The sequence below is a fragment of the Myotis lucifugus genome, unplaced genomic scaffold, assembly GCF_000147115.1.
Source record: "Myotis lucifugus unplaced genomic scaffold, Myoluc2.0 scaffold_94, whole genome shotgun sequence".
In the NCBI taxonomy this organism is placed as follows: domain Eukaryota; kingdom Metazoa; phylum Chordata; class Mammalia; order Chiroptera; family Vespertilionidae; genus Myotis; species Myotis lucifugus.
The window spans coordinates 645823-667576 of record NW_005871142.1 but is presented as its reverse complement, the minus strand read 5'-3'; the positions used below and the strand labels follow the sequence as shown (position 1 = coordinate 667576).

Below are 21754 nucleotides of genomic sequence, written 5' to 3'. Positions count from 1 at the left end.
GGATTAGGTGTGACCTGAAACCGAGGGACAGGGGCTCCCGAGCTGTGACCGCTCACGCGACAGGGTCTCCCCCTCCTCACACTGGCACCTGGCACTCTACCCCCCGAGACCCGATGCTGAATGTGCGAGAGGCGGGTCATGTGTCACGGCTGCCAGAACCCGAGCTGGAGTCCCCTGGTGGCTGTCAGGGCAGTGGAGGCCCAGCCACACGGGCCCCTTCCCCGGGAAGGGACAAGGGAGGTGAGCCACCTGGAGCAGGTGTGGGGCCCGCGAGGACAGGAAGGGCCAGGCCGGGAAGGAGGTCCCGGTGCCGCTGCTGCCGGACGGCCACTCACCATCTTATACATTTTGAACTGAGCGTTGGACTTGGAGCTGAAGAGCTTCTCGGTGCCCGAGGACACGGCGAACTGCTTGACCAGGTGGGTGAGGAGCAGGAAGTCGTTGAAGAGGAAGCCGTGCAGCTCCTTGTTGCTCTTGGTCTTGTGCAGCTTCCCGCTGTGCAGCAGCTTCCGCGGCCCCAGGCAGTTGGTGAGGGAGTTGAAAATGAGTTGCTTCAGGAGAAAGAAACGGTCGCTCAGTGTGGAAGTCCCAACACGCACCGTCCCGCATCCCAGGCCGGAGCCGGACCCGAGGGTTCTGTGGGAGCCCTTTCTGTGGGAATGTGGACACAGCATTCACCTGCACACGCGGTGTTTCTCTCCCAACGGGCACAGTGAGAACGGTCACTCACACCCACAGCCCTGGCTCTAGCAGCTGAACTCAAAGACCTCAAGACACAAGCGCCAAATCCCTCTGTACGAGGGAGGAGGACGACGGCCCAGAAAGGTGGGCCCCGAGTGCACCTGCGCTGAGCTGAGGTGTAGACAGTCCACACTGGGGGAGGCTGGCCCGTTCCCCACCCAGAGCCTGCCTGGCGGCCCGGCTCCCACCACAGGCCTCACCTCCGCGAGGCCCTCGCACTGGACGTGCGTCTGGATCCACTCCAGGCGGTCCGAGTTTTCCTTCTCCCGGACTCCTTCGTTCACTTGAGAGCAAAGCTCTTCTGCCCGCTCCAGGGCCAGCTTCAAGGAGGAATGGTCCACGTGACTCTCTGGCGTGTTCTCCAGAATCTGGAAAAGAGTGGCCGGGTCACGTGGGGTGTACTGTGCCTACCACCCCCCACCCGGGCGTCCTACGGCTGCCGAGATGTGCTGGGTGCCATGCTGGGCACTGAGAATCCAACGGTGAGCAAGTTGTCATTAGCCCTCGAGAAGCTCTGTCCCCCGAGTCCCTGGGGAGACAGGTGACACAGCAACAAGAGGGTGTGCCGAGGGCGACATGGATCTCGTGCCCTGAAACCTGTGGGGCTCTGCCGGCTCTCCAGCGGGGCCTGGGTAAGAGGCCGTATGTTAGAGGGCGCCTCCCTCTCCCCCAGTGACTGAAGCCACGTGCCTTTAGGGTCAGCGGTTCTCAACCTGTGGGTCGCGACCCCCTTGGGGGTCGAACAACCCTTTCGCAGGGGTCGCCTAAGACCATGGGAAAACACATATATAATTACATATTGTTTTTGTGATGAATCACTATGCTTTAATTATGTTCAATTTGTAACAATGAAATTGGGGGTCACCACAACATGAGGAACTGTATTAAAGGGTCGCAGCATTAGGAAGGTTGAGAACCACTGCTTTAGGGTGGACCCTCCAGTATAAAGGGGCTGCAGCTCTGAAAAATGTGTGAGTTTGCTGAATAGCAATGGTTCATAGCATTTTTTGGGGTCATTGAACCTTTTGGAAAATCTGATAAAAACAATGAATCCCCTGCTCAGGAAGAATACAATACAATTACGTGGTTAGAATGTAGGAAAACACACTTGGTTCATTCAAACTAAAGTACAAATGTGAAAGGCCAGAGGCCAGAATAGAGCTGAGTGTGTCCCTCCAGAAACGAGCGGCCCTCAGCGGACGACCCCTCTGGCCTCCCCAGTCAGGCGAGCTCTTTCCTAATTCCAAAGTGAGAAAGCCCTGGAGCCTAAAGGCTTTTCTCAGCACTCACTGGTAGAAAAACCTCACCTGAAGAGATGCATTTACTTTTTCTACTTACAGTGACTATCCACGTTTCCACTGTAGGAATATTAATGTGTTTGGCTATAGGTGCTGCCCAGGCTTTTGGGGGATCATATAGTACACAGTGTTTGAATTATATTCTGAATTCTGAAACATATTGGGCCCAAAATATTTCGTGTCAGAGACGGTGTAGATTAACGTGTACTGTGTCTGTTTGGTGTCATAACTGTAACACGAGCTCGGAAACATAGGCCTCCAGGGAGCTAACATGGCTACAGAGCAACCATGGTTAAGGGAGAACCAATAAAAGCAAGTCTTGTATTATTACTACTGTTTTTCTTTGCAAGGTGATTAATATACATCAATTATTAATGTGTGTGGAATAATCCTTCGTTACGTCTGCCTCCTCCTGAGACCTTATATTGGCTCAAGAGGCCCACATTGGTTGTGTCGAAAGATGGGTGGATGTTAGGACTGCTCAGTCAGCACGTTGAGGTGAGGGGACGATGCGTACTCTGTTAGGACATGCTGAGTGGGACATCCTAGGACACTGGGCAAAGGTGCTCAGTTGGTAAATGAATTTAAGTTTCAGCAGAAAGACTGGAGCCCAAGGTTGTGCTGCTGGTGGACCCTGGGCTCCAGGCGGGCTTCCCCCCTGGAGACCTAGAGGGCCTTCACCTGCCAGACACACTCAGGACTCTGAGAGGCGGGGTTCCCTGTGAAGGGGGGACAGGTTACCAAGTGATGCTTCCTTCCATTGCTCACTTCCAGGGATTCAGCCCTTCAGATTGTACTGGGTGTTCACGGTGCGCACACACGTGCACACGCACGCACACACACACTCCCCGCCCCGTGCCTGGTCCAGGAGGCAGTGAAGGGAGATCATGGGCGGGGAGAGGGTGCTGGTGTACTGAGGCTCCCTGTCGGCCTCGCAGGGTCCTGCCTCTGTCCCGGCGGGCACTCACGCTTCGGATGAGCAGGGGGTAGCGGGTGATCCTCTGCATGGGCTTCAGCAGGAAGCTGGAGAGGGGCATGCCTTTACAACGCGGGTCAGACGCCAGCTTCTGCAAAACAAGAGAGGCTCGTGGGGGAGTCACCGCCCGGGAGAGCAAGGACACAGCGCTGTACTCCTGACTCTTTAGATCTCTAATTCCTTTAAAAAACTCAGGGTCCATGATGATGCGTTCAGATTAGCACAGGAGTACCTCATCTCGTGTGCCCAACCCAGCGATGCTTCGCAGTTCCTTCTCACAGGTGTCTGACAGCCTGTGTGATCGAATCACTCCTTCCTTTGCTTCCAAAACCACTCAGCTGTCTTTCCAGTCCACTGACCTCAGTCACCTCCCTTCTCCTCTACCCACTCTGAACGGTAGGTGCTGCCCCAGGTCCCTCCCCGGCAGCGGAGTCCCCGAGTCCATAACCCAGACCCTCTCTGAAGCTCTGCACTCACCACATTCCTCTCCTTCCACCTGGATGCCCCAAAGACCCTTCATACCTCAACATACCCCCAAGTCCTCACCTCCCCTCGTAAAAGCCTTCCTTTCTACCTCTATGCCCATTAGAACTGCTAGCACCATTCTACACCCACCCACCTCCCCCCATGCCTAGGAGTCACCAGTGACGCCAATCTCTCTTCTAAGTAGGTCTTGATTGCTCCCCCCCCGCCTGCCCACCGTCCCTATTTTATTAGTAACAAGTGCTACCATTTATTGAGCACCTAACTATGTGTCAGGTAATGAATGCATTAACCTTTGCTAGTTCTGGCCCTTCATTCTTCTGCTCTTTGGCTAATTCATACTCCTCTCTGAAAACTCAGAGTATGCCTTCTCTTGTCCAGGCTTTCTCCTTCCTTGACACCTTCCTTCCATTTCAGGGGTCCTCCTTGAGCCCCCATGATATCCCATGGCTACCTCTTTCAGAACGCCACACCTGGACTGGGTTGTCACACATAGAGGTATCATGTTTGAGGTGTCTCCATGCTCCGCCCCCAGCCTGTTAACTCCAGGAGGCCACGGACCACATCTTATGTGCTTCTCCTGCTAGAACTGGTCCTCGCCTGAATACAGCAGCTTCAATGCTGGGACCATCATTTCTAATGACTGAAAAATACATTTACTATAGTTTACCTGTAATTCCCCACTATGGGATATTGAAATTGCTCCCTCCTTTTGTTTTTGGTTATATTTATAAATGTTGCTAAAACAAGCATCTTCATGGTGGTTTATTTTTTTAGAGCCCAACCGAGTCCTGAATGGGTGCAGCTGAGCCCCGAAGGACAGAGCCTGACCAAAGAGCCAAGCCTCGCCCCCTTCGTGGTTTTTATGTCTATATTTTCTGACTCTTTTTAAAAAAGTAACATTTTAGAACACAGCTTATGGTCACATTTTGCTTTTCAATGTGATCAATACTATGCACTTCAATATAAGACTAGAAGCTATTTTTATTACTTTTACACTTGTGATGACACTGACATCCTACCTGCATTGCTGTTTGAACAAACATTTTAACCTTTTACTATGCTTTAGAAGGTAAATGTCCGATTTTTAATTTTACTATTGATTATTACATTTCAGATGCATTCAGATGCACTCACAATTTTACATTTACCTAATCTGATCAATGCTTGTTTCTACAAACTTGGTTCCTTTCGGTTTCTTCTAGTTCATTCGTAGGCAACCCCTTATCTGTCCTCAGCGCCTTATACTGAACCATCTGTGCATTGCTGAGATCATCCTAAGGAAGGTCAATGTAACTGGCATCTATTGAGGCTGACATGGGCTGGTCTCTGTGCTATCGCATTTAAGAGTATTATCTGGTCATCCCTGGCTCACAGGTGAAGGGACTAGAGGCACCAGGCGTTAAGTGACTTACCCAGGTCACCCACTGGACAGTGGGTGGGGCGGGGATTGCAACCTCGCTGTCCCATTCTGAAGCCTTTCTTGTTCTAAGCGTATTTTCTTGCCTCCTGGGATAAACCTTTTTGGTTGTGATAGACTCTTCTTTCCATTTGATGCTAAATTCTATTCTCTGTTTTTAAATTAAGACTTTAACAACTATATTGTAAGAGCTATTGAGTTATAACCTCCGCCCCACTTTTGCTCACTGCTGTGTCACTGCAGGGATGCCGCTGACTCATTGTACCGTGCGCGGTGCGGAGTGCAGTGCAGCTCTCTGCTCACGCACTGCCTGCTTGTAAGTTATGGCCACAGCACCAGGAACCAGTCGTTCTGGAAGGTTTGATGACATCTGTGTACACGTCCAGTATATGTATAGGGTCACAGACATGCGTTTTATGTATTATCCTAATTCCTGGCATCACCATTTCCTCTTGTCCACACTTTCTTATTCATCCACTCATTGTAAGTTTTATTTTATCTTGTTACATTTTATACACTTCAGTAAGCTATTATGTATTCTTTCTGGAATAAGATGGGTCTAAAATAAATAAATTTACAGAATTAAGAAAGTGACATTCTGAATTTGGGGGGTATAAAGTAGCTGATTTTTGTAAACAGGCTTAAAAAAACACTCTGCTATATTAAGATGGACAAAATCATGGTCAAGTGCCAAGAAAAATAAATTCAAGATGAAAGGCTACACAAAGCAACCAGAACGTTCTTTGCTATATTTGTATCTCCTTGGGAAATATGGATACCCCTGCCCCCCCGTGACTGTGATTCCCCCTCCGCCTCAGAACGGGCTGGCATGTTATGGTCCCCAGAATGGCGTTACCTTTAAAAATTCTTTGAAGTCCGTGTCCTCGTCGGTCTTCTGCTGTAAGAGAGCAGCTCCGTTGAGCTGGCAGCTGCAGAACCGGATGTAGGCCTGCATGTGGGACAGCTCGGCCGCCAGGATGTCCCCGATCATCTGCACCGGCATCTTCTCGCCCCCGGTCTTCTTCCGAACCCGCAGGGCCCTGCAACCAACACACTCTCTCACTTTCTGCTTCTGAGTGACTGTCCCGTGAGGACCTAACGCAGTGATAACCAGCGAGTTCCGGGAAAGCCTCTGGCACCCAGAGGGCACAGTCAGGAGGAGGAGGAGGCAGCTTGGCCAGAAAGCCCTGCTGGCCAAGCCACCTGGGTGAAATGTTGTAAAGAAGAATAAGCACACGGGGTCAGTACACATGGGTGTTTCTTCTGACTCATTTCTATGCCTTTGGAATTGCTGTGGTTTCACCTTAGTTTCTTAGCAAAGTTTCTTTTGACAAATTGCAACTTGTTCTCACCCTCTAGGGCAGTGGTTCTCAACCTTCTGGCTCTTTAAATACAGTTCCTCATGTTGTGACCCAACCATAAAATTATTTTCATTGCTACTTCATAACTGTAATGTTGCTACTGTTATGAATCGTAATGTAAATATCTGATATGCAGGATGGTCTTAGGCGACCCCTGTGAAAGGGTCGTTCGACCACCACAGGGGTCGCGACCCACAGGTTGAGAACCGCTGCTCTAGGGAAAAAGGGAGCAAGAGCCCACAGGGCCAGGTGTGGAGGGGGAGGGAGCCTCGGCCCAGGACAGCTGCTGGGCCCCAGGAGGAAGGAGGCAGCCAGAGCTGGGACTGCTGATCCTCCTCCCAGGAGTCTGTCCGCACGGGCACAGGGACGGAAAATCACCCCAAGGAGTGGGATTCCACACGGGCCGAGGGGCTGCCCGACTGGCCAGTTATGTGTGGGCCAGGAGCTGCCACTTCTGACTCCACCCAATACAGCGTCAAGTATATGTGGATACAGTGTGTTTAATGCTTTAATGTCTTTGTCTAGTCAAAGTATTTTCTTGGTTATATTTCTTTACTTTAATAATGAGGTATGTTACAGTTACAGGGCATTTCATACCATAGTAATAAAATGAAAAGCCCGAGAGAGCAGAGAACAGTGGAAGGTCCTTCGCTAAGGAGCCCTGCGGGGAGTTCCGTGTGCAAGTCTGGGGCCTGGGGGCGGGTGGGGGTCGCGGCCACGAGGGGTGAGGCTCTGCACTCACTTCAGCAGCTTCGTGTTAGACATGATGAGCTCCTTCCAGTTAACGAAGATCAAGGTCATTTCTCCTTCGGTGAGAGAGCCTGACTCTGCCATCCGTTTCTGAAAAACCTAAGTTTTAAACACAAAAGAAAAAAGTTAGCTGAAGTGTGAATTTACAACCTATGAGGTCTAAATCAAACAATACCTTCAGACACTGGAGCTAATCAGATCATGGTCTTTTTAAATAAACGTATTTATGATGGTTAACCTTTATGACTTCCCTACTGACTGCCATTTGGGCTCCTATGGGGTGGATCCTAAGGGACTGAATCCGGTCATCTCATCAGGAGGAGCGGCTCTCACACTCTCCTGGGCGCTGCGGAGGGGAAAGGAACGCCTGTACACAGCACCTGCACCGACAGCCTGCAGAGCTGGTGAGGAGGACTGCTGTCAGGCTGAGCACCTCCGTGTTCCCTGAGCAGTTTGTCGAAGTTCAGCAAAATAAACAGTGAAGACTTATGTCACCCCCAAGACTGACAACCACGCAGACAGGAAGGAGAAAGGCAGGCCTTGCTGCGGGGCAGGCTCAGGAGGCTGCAGCTTCTGCTCCGTGCTGTTACCAGGAGGGTCATGGTCAGGCATACGATGCACCTGTTGAGCTGTGCATGTGTGTTGGGGGGAGGGGGGGTCCCCTGGTCTCCTTAGGTGGTTTATTTAACTAAAAGCCATGGAAACAAAACTATAAAGTCTCACTCTATTTACTCAAACATACATCATCTTGAAGAACTACTCTAACAGCCGTTGTCAGCATAGAGGCCACTGCTGTTGTCAATAGGCACAAACATAAACAGTGAATAGATGGCAATTGGGAGATATTTTACAATATGGCCCTCGCTGGTTTTCCAACCGGATACAAATGTGAGGGGAACACTCCCACTGCTTAATAATTCCTCCATCAGGGTTCATGACAATATCAGGTGTCAAAACAGCAGTGTAAATAAAGTTAGTGCCCTCCCACCTACTCGGTACCCTGTCCTTCCCAGATGGGCCTCTACCACTTCCGACCAAGGTGCCTGAGTGCCTCTTGCTCTCTCTCTCTCTCTCTCTCTCTCTCTCTCTCTCTCTCTCTCCACTCTGAATTACCTAATCTGGGAAAAAGTTGGCTTCAGATCTGAGCCCTCTCCAACGGGCAGGGAAAGCATTTGAGAGGGTGAGAACTCCCGTCACTGCTTGTGAACTCACACATCGGAGGTGACACCTCGCTTCCAGGCCCCCACCCCTCCGCTCCCAGAGCCGGTCAGCCGGGCCCCTCACCTCCACGACCAGCTGCAGGTCGTCCACGTACCGCTCCTCAGTCTGAATCAGCTCGTGGATGTAGCCCTGCCTCTTCCTCTCCATCGGCTGCATGGTGTCCAGCGTTTGGAGATCAGCACACCCTATTGAAAAACAGGGTAGCGTTTCAAAATAGTACTTTAGTCTTCTCTGCAGAAAAACGAAATCTGTCAGCAGATGCGCTGGGTTTCCAAATGCTGCCTCGCAGGAACTACACAGCTTTCCAAAGAGCCCGGGCCTTCCGCAGGCGGCGCACACCTGCGGACAATGACCACTCGGGGCTCCCAAGCAGCGAATCAGCAACACCTATAACAGGTCAATTTCCTTTCCAAAGAGGAAATGACAGGATGAAGGATTTAAACAAAAATCTCAGAGAGATCAGCACTGGGCTGAGCTTGTGAAGACTCTATGCCAGTCTCACCATCTCAAGACATTTTCAAAGATACTGAAATGATTAAATGACTCACATGCTTCAGACCAGTGTTTGTCAAGCCACAGGTCATGAGCTCCCCACCGGTCATGATATCCGGTTAGTTTTGTAAATAGAACACGTGCAAGCACTGTTCTCTGAAAAATGTTAGGTAGGTACATATGTGGGGATGTAAAATGTATTTCCTACTGTGAGCTGCGGCTTAAAAAATGTTTGAGAAACATTTCTGTAGCTTTCTCAAAGTCAAGTGCTACGTCAGCAAACGTACAGCTCCCAGCAGCCACCGGTTCCCAACAAGACCACTTAACCCACGAGGACAAAGGACTGGTGGTCTGGGATACACACGAGCCGCCTCACGTCAGGGTGAGAGGTGGATCGATTTACAGGCACATGGGAGCTGAACGAAATGTCAGACTGGGAAGTGACATAATCCAGAACCAGTCGGTAAGCAGCTGGTGCACAGCGACAGGGGAAACAGCTCAGGTCTCAGACAGAAAGAAAAAGCAGGTAGCTCCCAACAGCTACAGCACCAAGCAGCAAGAGGTGCAGGTCTAAAAGCTGGAGAGAGAAAGTGAAGGAGGCGTGGGTGACCTCCGAAGGAGAGGCAATCAGGGAGGGCGGCAGGAGGAAGGGGCAGCCTTGGGCAGTGGCCAGGTGGACAGGGGCAGCGTCTGGACGGACGCAGTCGTACCACATGGGAAGGAGCTTGGCCAGCGCTGGGAACGAACGGACAAAGCCACAGAGGCAGAAAATGCCAGGATCAGACTGGGCTTTTAAAGTGCCTTTCTTGCCCTAGCCGGTTTGGCTCAGTGAATAGAGCGTCGGCCTCCGGTCAAGGGCATATGCCTGGGTTGCAGGCTCGGTCCCCAGTAGGGGGCATGCAGGAGGCAGCTGGTCAGTGATTCCCTGTCATCATTGATGTTTCTATCTCTCTATTCCTCTCTGAAATAATATATATATATATTATTTCACAGGGGTCGCCTAAGACCATTGGAAAACACATATATAATTACATGTTGCTTTTGTGATTAATCACTATGCTTTAATTATGTTCATTTTGTAACAATGAAAATACATCCTGCATATCAGATATTTACATTACGATTCATAACAGTAGCAAAATTACAGTTATGAAGTAGCAACGAAAATAATTTTATGGTTGGGGATCACCACAACATGAGGAACTGTATTAAAGGGTCGCGGCATTAGGAAGGTTGAGAACCACTGTTCTAAATGTACTCACGTTGAGTTAAACGTCTAGGGAGCCATGGGTCGGATGCACTGGTTATGTTTCCTCTAATAATAATAAATGACCTTTACAGTGAGTCCTCTCGGGTGCTGTTCTGCATGTCATTGCTTGTGTGCCACCTGGACACGCGTGCCACGCTTTGGGGAACGATGACATTAAAACCCACCAGCATCGGCCTCTCTATCTGTTCTGCGCCTCAGAATCATAGGGAACATCTCAGATATTTTACCATTTCTAAGGCTGGGACATACGTGACATTAGCTTTATCAGGGTGACTTGGGGACAATCTTGTACCCCACCCCTAGCTGGCCCTTCTGCATGTCATTATAAACGTTCATTCTCTGTTCCAGTTTCCATCCGGACCCCTCCCTTCACTTTCAGATGTTCTTACCGCAGATGTTAGGGAAGATGCCCCTTTCCCTTCCTGCCCTTTCCCTCCGTGCTCACGCGCCCCTGCACTTCCTTCCTGTGTCTAGGGATGGGACTGTGTCAATTCCTCCCTCCAGCCAGCATCCTGAACCGGCCCTCTCCTGCAGGACCCTTCCCCATGCTCACAATTCCAGGGTCAGTATCCACAGGTTCCTTCTTAGCCCAGACGCGCGGTTCAATGTCCCTCCTACCCCACTGTTTGAAACAAGCACCCTTCCTCCAACCCCGCTCCCTCCTCAAGCACCCTCGCTCTGGTCTCACTGCCAAACGGCCAATCCCCCCAGCTCTCCTGTCCCCCTGCTCCATGGACACTGCTCTGGTGAAGGTAACAATGACCTTGCCATTACCAAATCCAGTGGCCTCCTCCACCTGCCCACAACACTGACCCCAGGAGGAGTCCCGCCCCCAGCCTTTGTGACTCTCATCACCATGGTGCTTCATTCTGTGCCTGTGCCTCTGCCTGCCTCCAGGCTCCCTGCTCTCCTGGGAGTCCAATGAACTCGGACAATGCTGCAGCCTGGGGATTCCCCTGGGAGGGCCCTGCCCTCAGGAACATGTAGTGTGATGAACCCAGAGGGTTCCCCTCGTTTTGGAGGAGAGGGGAAGTGCCTTTTGAGAACTGAGGAATCAGGGTTTGTGGGCAGAATACACCTTTGCCATCCTCTGTCCCTGCACCGTCCAATGTGGCGGCCGTAGCAACATGGGACTATGGAGCACTGGAACTGTGGCCGCCCAAACAGAGAAGCGCTGCACGCGTACAATGCTCCGAACAAAGCCCGAGCGCAAAGACCTCGTACAGAAAACCCAGGATGTAAAGTAGCGCATTAATACTCCTACTGATCACACGTTAAACTGTTACTGCGGGATGGAGAAGTACAGACTGGTGGTTACAAGACAGTCACAGGGATGTAAACTGCAGCATAGGAAATAGTCAGTACGATGGTAATAACTGTGTATGGTGCCAGGTGGGTCCTGGAAATATCAGGGGGCACACTCTGTACAGCACACAATTGTCTAAACACTGTGCTGTACACCTGAAACCGATACAAACTACTACTGACTGTAAGCTGTAATTGAAGAAAAATTAAACGCAAAAAAATATTAAAAAACAGAAATGCTAACCTTTTGGATAATACTGGGTTAAGAAAAAATTATTAATTTCATTAATGTTTCTTTTTACTTTTTTTAGTGTGGCTGCTGGAAATTTTAAAATTATATTTGGGGCTGCATTTGTGACTGACATTATATTTTTATGGAACAGCTCAAGCCAGCTGCAACATTTCTTATTTTGTTATGTTCATACCGAACAGAATGCTCAGTGGCTGGTTATTTGCAGGATGAAGCCCTCGCTTGGTGGCACGGGTGCCGGAGTCTCCACCATGCAGCCACCACCACCTTTTAGCCACCCTGGCCTGAGCCCCGTCCACATGATGTGCTTTACACACAGTCCCTGCACAGAGCCATCTTACCCACCTGTCACGGCGCGGCTCACGTGATCCTACTCTGGGGAAACCTTTCTCATCCTGTCTCTCTTACCCCAGACGGCCTCTCCTTTGTTTCGATGGAATTGGTGTGTGTCTGTATTTTAACACTTCACAAGATGTAGCCTGTATTGTAGCTCATCTGTATATTGTCGGTATGCCTGTCTTTCCCAATGCAGTTAGGGACCGTGCCTAACACAGTTCCTTTATTTCAAACTTAGCAGAGGTCAGGAAATATTTTCCCCAGACCCACTTCTCACCTTTCCCCTGCTCTGCTCCTGCACGAAGGCCAACCCCCAGGCTGCTTTTGTAAGCTCTACTTTAGTTGGTGTCTGCCTGCGTTTGCCCAATGAGAGAAGGCTCCGGCAGGAGATTGAAGATGACCGGGCAGACTAGGAAAAAAAAATCTCTTGCCAGATTATAAGCAAGCTTTTAGTCTCTGCTTGGTAAAGGATAGAAATGCGGGGCTTGCATCTCACACAAGTTTGAAGTTGAAGAAGTCCTTCACTGATGAATCAACACATGTGGATCTGGAGAAGGAATATATCTTCCAAGGACAGCTCATGGTCAACTGGGCACAAATTCCTAACGAGGGTCTAGCAGCCACTGCTGACAGAGGCCACTCACCCACAATGCATTTCAGGGAAAAGCTACAGACTGAACCTTCGGCCTCCCCGTACCGTGCTCTTGCTGTCTGCGTCAACTGTTAAAAAGGACTTCCCAGTATCCTCTCTTGACCAGTGGGCTCTGAGATCTGCCCATCCAATGGGAACTGTGTGGCAATATCCTCATTTGCATCTACACTGACCAATCAGAATGCATGATTCCAACCAATCAGAACCATGCTTTTTGGAACTACCAGAATTGTGGTATTTTGATTCATTTGCATCAAAATGGACCAATCAGGAAACAAGCTGGGAACTTTCTCTCTAAAAAGCAGCTGTTCCCTTCATCTTGGTTAAGTGCACTTTCAATTTCCCTGGAGGTTGCATTCCTCTAGTTTGCAAACCGTTCATTTGAATAAAGTTTCTTCTCTTTCCACACTTCAGATTGGGAACTTTGTTAAAACAAAAATTGGTGATACCCTTAGGTGCTTGGCCAAAGAAAATGTACAACTGCTCTCACAGCCTTGGTCATGCAGGATTTACACAGAAAAACCGTCTCACTAAAGGTGAGTTAAAATTAAAAATTACCAAAAACAACAAATGATCCACCATAAATAAAAAAAAAATGAGGATCAGAAGCCCAAGAACATAAGATATAGAACAAAATATAGAATAAAAAATATAAAATATGTATGTTTAAAATAACCTAAGACATATATGAAGGGCTTGGAAACCCTAAGCAGATTCAATAAAAGGAATAGGCAGATTTGAAAAAGAAATGAATAAATATGGCAAACATTATCATGGAAATAATAAATTAACAGATCCAACACATCTGAAGAATTAGTAAATCTTAAAACAGAGCTGAAGAAATTACTTAGACAAAAGGATAGAAAACATAAAACAGATTAAAATACAGAACACATAAAACAGGACAGCCCTGGCTGGTGTGGCTCACTTGATTGGAGTGTCGTCCCACACACCAAAAGGTGGCAAGTTCAATCCCAGGTCAAGACACATGCAGGAGGCAATCGATTGATGTTTATCTCTCACATCGATGTTTCTCTCCCTTTCTATCTTTAAGATTACACACACACAGGACAGAATAACAAGGCCCAACAAAATCTAATAGGAATCTAGGAGGGGAGGATAGAAAGAATGGGAAGAGGTCATACTGAATTACAATGGTTGAGAATGTTCTAGAACCGATGAAAGATATAACTCCACAGATTTAAGAGGAACAATGACTCCTGATTTTGGTGGTGGGGATCCTTACACTACAAAACACTAAGGAGGAAGAAAAAATTAAAACAGAAAGCAAAAGCAAAATAACTACACAGGAACAACAATCAGAATGGTTGCTCATTTCTTGAGCCAACAATAGGGGATGTTGAGAAAAAAAAACCTGTCAAATTAGAATCCTAATTAGACTATCATGGGTGAGGGAGGAATAAAGACATTTTCAGGCGAAGTCTGAGAGCATTCACCACTTATAGATGTGACTAAAGGAACTATTACAAATTGCATTTTGGGAAGAAGGAAACTGAATAAGAAGGAAAAAAAAGAGATGTAAGGAATGGTTTAAAAAAAAAGGAAAAGGAATGGTGAACAGAAAGACTAGCAAATATATGAAAAATCAAAACAATTATTGACAGTATAAAATAATAATAACGACTAGGTTGGTATAAATTCAAGGTGAATTTTGAAAAAAAAAGCAAAGAATATGCATGATAAACAAAATATACAATAAGGTAATATAAATAAAAGTAGTAAATATTTCTGTAAAATAAATAGTTTAAATCTGCCAGTTGAAAGAGATTCTAGATCAGCGGTTCTCAACCTGTGGGTCGCGACCCCTTTGGGGGTCGAATGACCCTTTCACAGGGGTCGCCTAAGACCATCAGAAAACACATATATAATTACATAGTGTTTTTGTGATTTATCACTATGCTTTAATAATGTTCAATTTGTAACAATGAAGTTGGGGGTCACCACAACATGAGGAACTGTATTAAAGGGTCGCGGCATTAGGATGGTTGAGAACCACTGTTCTAGATCAAGCATGTCAAACTCGCGGCCTGCGGGCCGCATGCAGCCCACAATGAATATTTTTGCAGCCCAGCCAATATAAAAGTATGTAAGAAACATTTTAATAAAAATTTCGTAACTTAATTTTTATAATACCGTTATACATAATTATTAATAACTACACATTCGCTAATGACTGATTACTATAATCGTGTTGCCTTCATTTCCCTTACACGCCTTATGCGCAGGCGCATCATTTCTCTCCACTAATACTAGCAGCGAATATTTTAACAGCCAATTGCCATGTCATTAGTCTTGTACTGACTTGTTTGGTGTGCGCAACAGGAAATATTTTGCTTTCAGAGAACAGCAAAAATAGCTTTATTTGCATTACACTTATTAATGTGTGCAGCTATTCAGTGTCTGGTAAGTTAATGTTCAAGAAAAAATATTAATTTCTATTAAAATGTTCTATTATTTTATGTTAACGATGACTCATTTATTTCAGCCCTTTGTATTCAGCATGTCTCTATCGAAATAAACTTACGTTTCTATGAAAATGGAAGCCTTTGATTTTTTTCCGGCCCACATAAACTTAAACCTTGTTTATTTGGCCCATGTGAGCCTTTGAGTTTGACATGCTTGTTCTAGATTGAACAGAAACCTTCAGCCAGATGCTGTTTACAAAGACACCTAACGCATAAAGTTACAGAAATGTGACCAGGGCTGGGAAAAGCTACACATACAAAATATAAAGGAGCAGCAGGGGAGGCTTCATTAACAAAAGACACAACAAGCTTCATGGGTCTGTGTAAGATGGTGTCAGGACCCACCCTCCCCAGCGTTCCCTTTCCCTAGCCTGCTTTATTTTTCTAAGACCCTACATACTTACTCATTTTGTTTGTTTTCTGTCTTACCCTACTCAATGGTCTATTTTACAACCTGCTGTATCCCAGTGTTTGACACATGGTAGATCTTCAACAAGTATTTATAGAATGTGAGATGAACATAAATTCTGAGCTGTGGGAGACAGTATATCACTATTAACTATAGGCAGTGAGAATGATGAAAACTTCCTGGCAAGTTCTTTCTGGTAGACAGGAAGAATGGGAAAGTAAGAAAAATGAGAGATCATGGTTATTATTGGGTCAAAGTTCCAGAGAAACAATTAGTGGTGTGCTGGGCCACAAGACCCCCAACATTTGTATTAGGCTATGGAGACTGAGAGACAAATTATGAATAATGTATAATGGTTGTGAAACCTGTCCCACTGTAGTTGGGGGCAATCGTTCTAGGTTGCAGCGCAAGCAAGAACAAGAGGCAAGCGGAATGCTTAAGAAAAGGGAGGAGAGAGATCTGCAAAGATTCCGAAAGGTAAAGGACAAAAGACAATTTGTGATGACTAGTACAAAGAGGACTTGTTCAGATTGTGTCATCAAGTCCTGAAAAGTCCTTGTCCACTTTGAGGAGAGCACCGCCACTGAATAAAGCTATTCTCCGTGTGCCCAAAAGTAAGCAGCCTGATTGAAAATCACATAATGGTTTTCAATCTCACTGTGTTTAAGCTCAGTGGAAGGACAAGATTTTAACAGTAAGTCCAGATGACTAAACTGTGCATTTTCTGAAGGCTGCCGTGAATACTGAAGTTTTATCAGGGCACTAGAACATGACTGGCTATCCTTGTTTTATGAAAGAATAGCCTTTAATCCACTTGGCAAATATCTATTGAGTGCAAGCTATGTTCCAGGTAGCATGCTGCCACCAGGAAGACATATGGATATTTGTGATTTTGTTTTGGAAATTTAAATGATACGTGAATAATTTTTTAAACTCTCATGTCTTTTTTGCTGCCTGTCAAGTTCACCGTCCTCAGGTGTTAGGCTGCTCATTTAAGCATAAAAAAGGGAAGACGTTTGTATTGTATTCTAATGCTGTGGACCAACAGAAAGCAAGTCATTTGGCTATCGCTGGTGTTTCATCTTGAAGGGTGTTGGCTGGTTTCTGTTCTGAAAGAGCTGCACTTAATACCATCTTTGCAGGTGACACTCATCATGGTCTCCGCTACTCAAATTGATCATCACTGGGCCTGGTTGTGAAGAATAATGCAGGAAGGATATTCAAGTACAATCTGCAGATGTTTTATGATGATTTATGGTATTACGTTTCTCATCGTTCAACCTGATGGCCACTGATGACAGATAACTTGGAGTCATAAGAAATCGCCACGATCCAACTAGAATTATCAAGGTGTTTCATTAACAAGGATCAAATTGATGCCTCACTAAAGGAGAAATGGATGAACACCATCTCAGGGTGATCTTAAATTAAACTGGGATGCCTTTGGGCCTTTTAAAAGTCTCTCAAGCACTTTAAAATAGAAATAAATTTGGGCTTCACAATTAAAAAAAATTCTAGAACTTCCCAAATCAACTCTGTTGATAAGTGCAAGTGGATAAAGAAATTTGCTTTTATTTATTTATTTATTTATTTTAATTTTTTAAAATATATTTTATTGATTTTTTACAGAGAAGAAGGGAGAGGGAATACAGAGTTAGAAACATCCATCAGCTGCCTCCTGCACACCCCCTACTGGGGATGTGCCTGCAACCAAGGCGCATGCCCTTGACTGGAATCGAATCCGGGACCCTTCAGTCCACAGGCCGATGCTCTATCCACTGAGCCAAACCAGTTAGGGCTGCTTTTATTTTTAAATCTATGGTGAAACATCATTTGCCTGAAAGACAGCAAAGACCTCCCAGTGGTAGACATAGGAGAAGACTTGGCATCAGAAAGCAGTTGGTTCAAGCTGATATCTGTATCCCTCTCGTCTGCCAGAGTAAGATCACCAGCTTAACCAAGGGAATTAATGTGCTAGTCAGAGTATTATGAAGAGATGTCACGAAACAGGAGTTTCTTCATGCTCACCCAACACAGAACTTTCAGTTCTAACAATAAACATAACGGTTACCAACCTGTGTATGACAATCCACAACCTTTGACCATTCCTTTGAATAATACCTGATCTAACTCTGATCCCTAGTGTATGCATACATGGAGAATCGGAAGCTTGGTGGTTAAGTGACTTACCGTAGAATGCAGAGCTACCAAATCCCTAAATCTAGGTCTCTTGAGTCAAGTCTTACACTTTGAAATGCCAGGCCATTTTAAATGGACTTACATTGCAACCCTTTTGGAGGCAAACCATTGACGATAGCATGTACTAGTATAAAAATTAACCTGGTCTTATGTTTGCTTAACTGAACTCTAAAGGATAAAAGGGTTTAGTATAAATATTCTGAATGCCAAATAGCTCAAAGACACGGAAAAGCCAATAGGGCCTTAACTCTCCGTTAACTCTTTTTTGTGTCTAAGTGACATACTGGTCCCTTATATAGACCTCTCCTCTGTCCAATACGTAATCAGTAGCTGGTATCTAATAGCCAATTTCAAACCTACTGTTCCACATACTTCAGCAGTTTGTATCAGTACATTTATGAATACAGTACTGTTCTGGGGCAATAGGAGTTTCATATACACATATACATATATATATATTTTAATCAGTATTACTGAATAGCCTACTCTATCCACTGAGCCAAACCTGCTAGGGCTGATTTTATCAATCTCTTTAAGTAATTTTTCCTTTTGACAACAGCATTAAGACATCTCTCTTAAGCACATCTTTCAAAACTTGTTGTTCTTGTTTAAAAAAAAGCTTAAAAAGCGATTATGAAGATAAACTACTCAATTTAAAAATGGGCAAAGCAATGTTATCTCCAATAAGGGTTTACTCTCCAACATTTACAGGGAACTCATACAACTTAACAAAAGGAAGACAAACAACCCAATCAAACAATGGGCAACGGACCTGAATAGATACTTTTTGAAAGAGGACATACAGAAAGCCAAAAGACATATGAAAACATGCTCAAAGTCACTAATCATCTGAGAGATGCAAATCAAAATGACAATGAGGTACCATATTACACCTGTCAGAATGGCTATCATCAACAAATGAACAAACAACAAGTGCTGGCGAGGATGCGGAGAAAAAGGAATCCTCCTTCACTGCTGATGGGAATGCAGACTGGTGCAGCCACTGCGGAGAACAGTATGGAGTTTCCTCAAAAAGTTAAAAATAGAACTCCCATTTGACCCAGTGATCCCACTTCTAGGAATATATCCCAAGAAACTAGAAACACCAATTAGAAAGGATATATGCACCCCTAAGTTCATAGCAGCACAATTTACCATAGCTAAGATTTGGAAACAGCCTAAGTGCCCATCAGCAGATGAGTGGATTACAAAACTGGTACATCTACACAATGGAATACTAGGCTGCTGTAAAAAGGAAGGAACTTCTATCATTTGCAACAGCATAGTTGGAACTTGGAGAGCATTATGCTAATCGAAATAAGTCAATCAGAGAAAGATAAATATCACATGATCTCACTCATTTGTGGAATATAATGAACAACATAAACTGATGACAAAAATAGATACAGAGACAGAGAAGCATCGATCAGACTGTCAAACCTCAGAGGAAAGGCAGGGGAGGGTGGGAGGGAGGGGAAAAGATCAACCAAAGGACTTGTTTCCACGCATATAAGCCTAACCAATGGACAGAGACTCCAGGGGAGTGAGGGCACAAATGGGGAGGTCCGGGGGCAACAGGAGGATAAGGACACATATGTAATACCTTAATCAATAAAGAAAAAAAAATTTTAAAAATGGGCAAAGGATCTGAATACACATTTCTCCAAAGAAGATACACAAATGACCAAAAAGCTCATGAAAAGATGTTCAACATCATTAGTTATCAAGAGGATGCAAATCAAAACAACAATGAGATGTCACTTCACACCCAAAAGGATGGCTTTAACAAAGTCAGATAATAACAAGTGGTGGCAAGTTTGAGGAGAAACAGAAACCCTTATAACAGTGCTGGTTGGAATGTAAAATGGTAGAGCCACTTTGGAAAACAGTCTGGCAGTTCCTCGAAAAGTTAAATATAGAATTACCATTCGACCCAGCAATTCCACTCCGAGGTATATACTTAAGAGTAATGGAACACAGATCCACACAAAAACATGTACACAAATGTTCATAGCAGCATTCTTTGTAATAAAAAAAAAAGTAGAAACAACCCAAACATACATCAACTAATGAATGAAAAAACAAAATATAGTATATCCATACAATGGAATATTATTTGGCCATAGGAAGGAATGAAGCACTGATCCAGGCTGCAGCATGGCTGTATCTAGAAAACATTATGCTAAGTGACATAAGCCAAACATAAAAAACCTCCACATTTTATGATTCCATTTTTCATGATATGTCGAGAATAGGCAAACATATGGAGACAGTAAGCAGGTTATCAGTGGTTGCCTCTGGCTGGAGTGGGGGTGCACAGGAAGATAGGAGGGTGAAAGCTAAAGGGTATATGGTTTCTTTTTGAGGTGATGAAAACGTTATGTAAGTGTGGTAATGGTTGCACAACTCTGTGAATATACTAAAAACCACTGAATTGTAACCTGGGGGGATTGTATGGTATATACATTACATCTCAATAAAGCTGTTCTTGAAAAAAAGTGATTTTGTTCAGCTTTATCTTTCTGGGTACCATGCCTATGGATTCCTGTCCTTGTTTATTATATTCAGTTGTTGCCTCATTGTCTCTTCTCTGTGTACAGATTTTACAGGGAAAACTCTGTGCATGCAGCAGACTTTCCCTCTTTTCTTCTCAGTGGTTCAAGTGGTGGTTGTACTGCAGGAACTTCATTCTTATAGAAATGATGGCAATATCGGCACACTCTGCCTTAGTGAGAGGTTAAGAGCATGGACTCTGGAGCCAGACCACTGGAGCCAGCTCCACCACTTACTAGCTATCTAACCGTGGACAAGTAACTTAATCTGTTTTAACTTCCATATCTGTAAAAAGAAACTAATAATGAAGTAATACGTTTGAGGACCTTAGAAAAGCACCCAGACTATTGAGTACTCAATAAAAAGTACGTTCCTTCTTTTTACTGTTATGAGTGATGGCTGTGCAGCCAGACTTCATTTTATAAAAAACTAGAGGCCTGGTGCACAAAATTCATGTGTGTGTGGGGGTCCCTCAGCCCGGCCTGCACCTTCTCCAATCCAGGACCCCTCAAGGAATGTCCGACTGCCTGTTTAGGCAGTTGAACATCCCTCTCACAATCCGGGACCACTGGCTCCTAACTGCTAGCCTGCCTGCCTGCCTGATTGCCCCTAACCACTCTACCTGCCTTCCTGATCACCCCTAACTGCCTCTGCTTGCCGGCCTAATAGCCCCCTAATTGGTCCCCTGCTGGCCTAGTTGCCCCTTAACTGCCCCCCTGCTGGCCTAGTTGCCCCCTAACTGCCCCCCTGTTGGCCTGGTTGCTCCCTAACTGCTCCCCTGCCAGCCTGCCTGATCACCCCTAACTGCCTCTGCTTGCCGGCCTAATAGCCCCCTAATTAGTCCCCTGCTGGCCTAGTTGCCCCCTAACTGCCCCCCTGCCGGCCTGGTTGCCCCCTAACTACTCCCCTGTCAGCCTGCCTGATCGCCCCTAACTGCCTCTGCTTGCTGGCCTGACTGCCCCCTAACTGGTCCCTTGCCAGCCTGGTCACCCCCTAACTGGTCCCTGGTCAACCTGGTTGCCCCCTAACTCCCCCCTGCCGGCCTGGTTGCCCCTTAACTGTCCGGAATTCAGACGTCTGGAAGATGTCCAGTAGACTTGGTCTAATTAGCATATTACCCTTTTATTAGTATAGATGGTGGCAATATTAACACAATAATCTTTGTTCTCCTGGAATCTGTTTCCTGTCTCCATGGGTTTCTTTCACTATCCAACGCTTAACTGCTAATACCTTTAAGGGGTCTGATTTTCTCCCCCAGTTACCTCATTTACCTTTACTGGCTCAACCACCATCCTATTCATTCCCCCAGCTGATGTACATCTGATGCTGTATGTCGTAGTTATATCTGACTGCCTGCTGGACAGTCCTACCTGAATGCCCCACAGGAACTTGGTGGTCAAAACCAAACTCATCTTCTTCCCCAACTCTGATTCTTTACTGCAGTTGGTGGCACCATTATTCACCCTGTCACCAAGATATTGATTCTTCCACTTGCCCAATCCCCACCAATCCCCAACTCCTGCCAATTTCCCCTCAAAAGCAATTCTTAACT

General features: G+C 45.9%; 1 protein-coding gene across 6 annotated transcripts in view; it reads right to left on the bottom strand.

Annotated features, from left to right (window-relative positions):
* Window positions 1-21754, bottom strand: part of ITSN2 (intersectin 2) — a 99574-nt gene that overhangs the window by 5414 nt on the left and 72406 nt on the right. For all 6 annotated transcript variants that reach the window (XR_002830015.1, XM_023756438.1, XM_014458353.2 and 3 more), the window contains 6 exons: window positions 8314-8435; window positions 7022-7128; window positions 5775-5958; window positions 3008-3106; window positions 942-1109; window positions 336-551 (listed from right to left, as the gene is read on the bottom strand). Coding sequence is in view for 5 of the 6 variants with exons in the window: in XM_023756438.1 (XP_023612206.1) it covers window positions 336-551; window positions 942-1109; window positions 3008-3106; window positions 5775-5958; window positions 7022-7128; window positions 8314-8435 (896 nt within the window). In the remaining variant the exon portion in view is untranslated. The remainder of the gene's footprint in view (window positions 1-335; window positions 552-941; window positions 1110-3007; window positions 3107-5774; window positions 5959-7021; window positions 7129-8313; window positions 8436-21754) is intronic.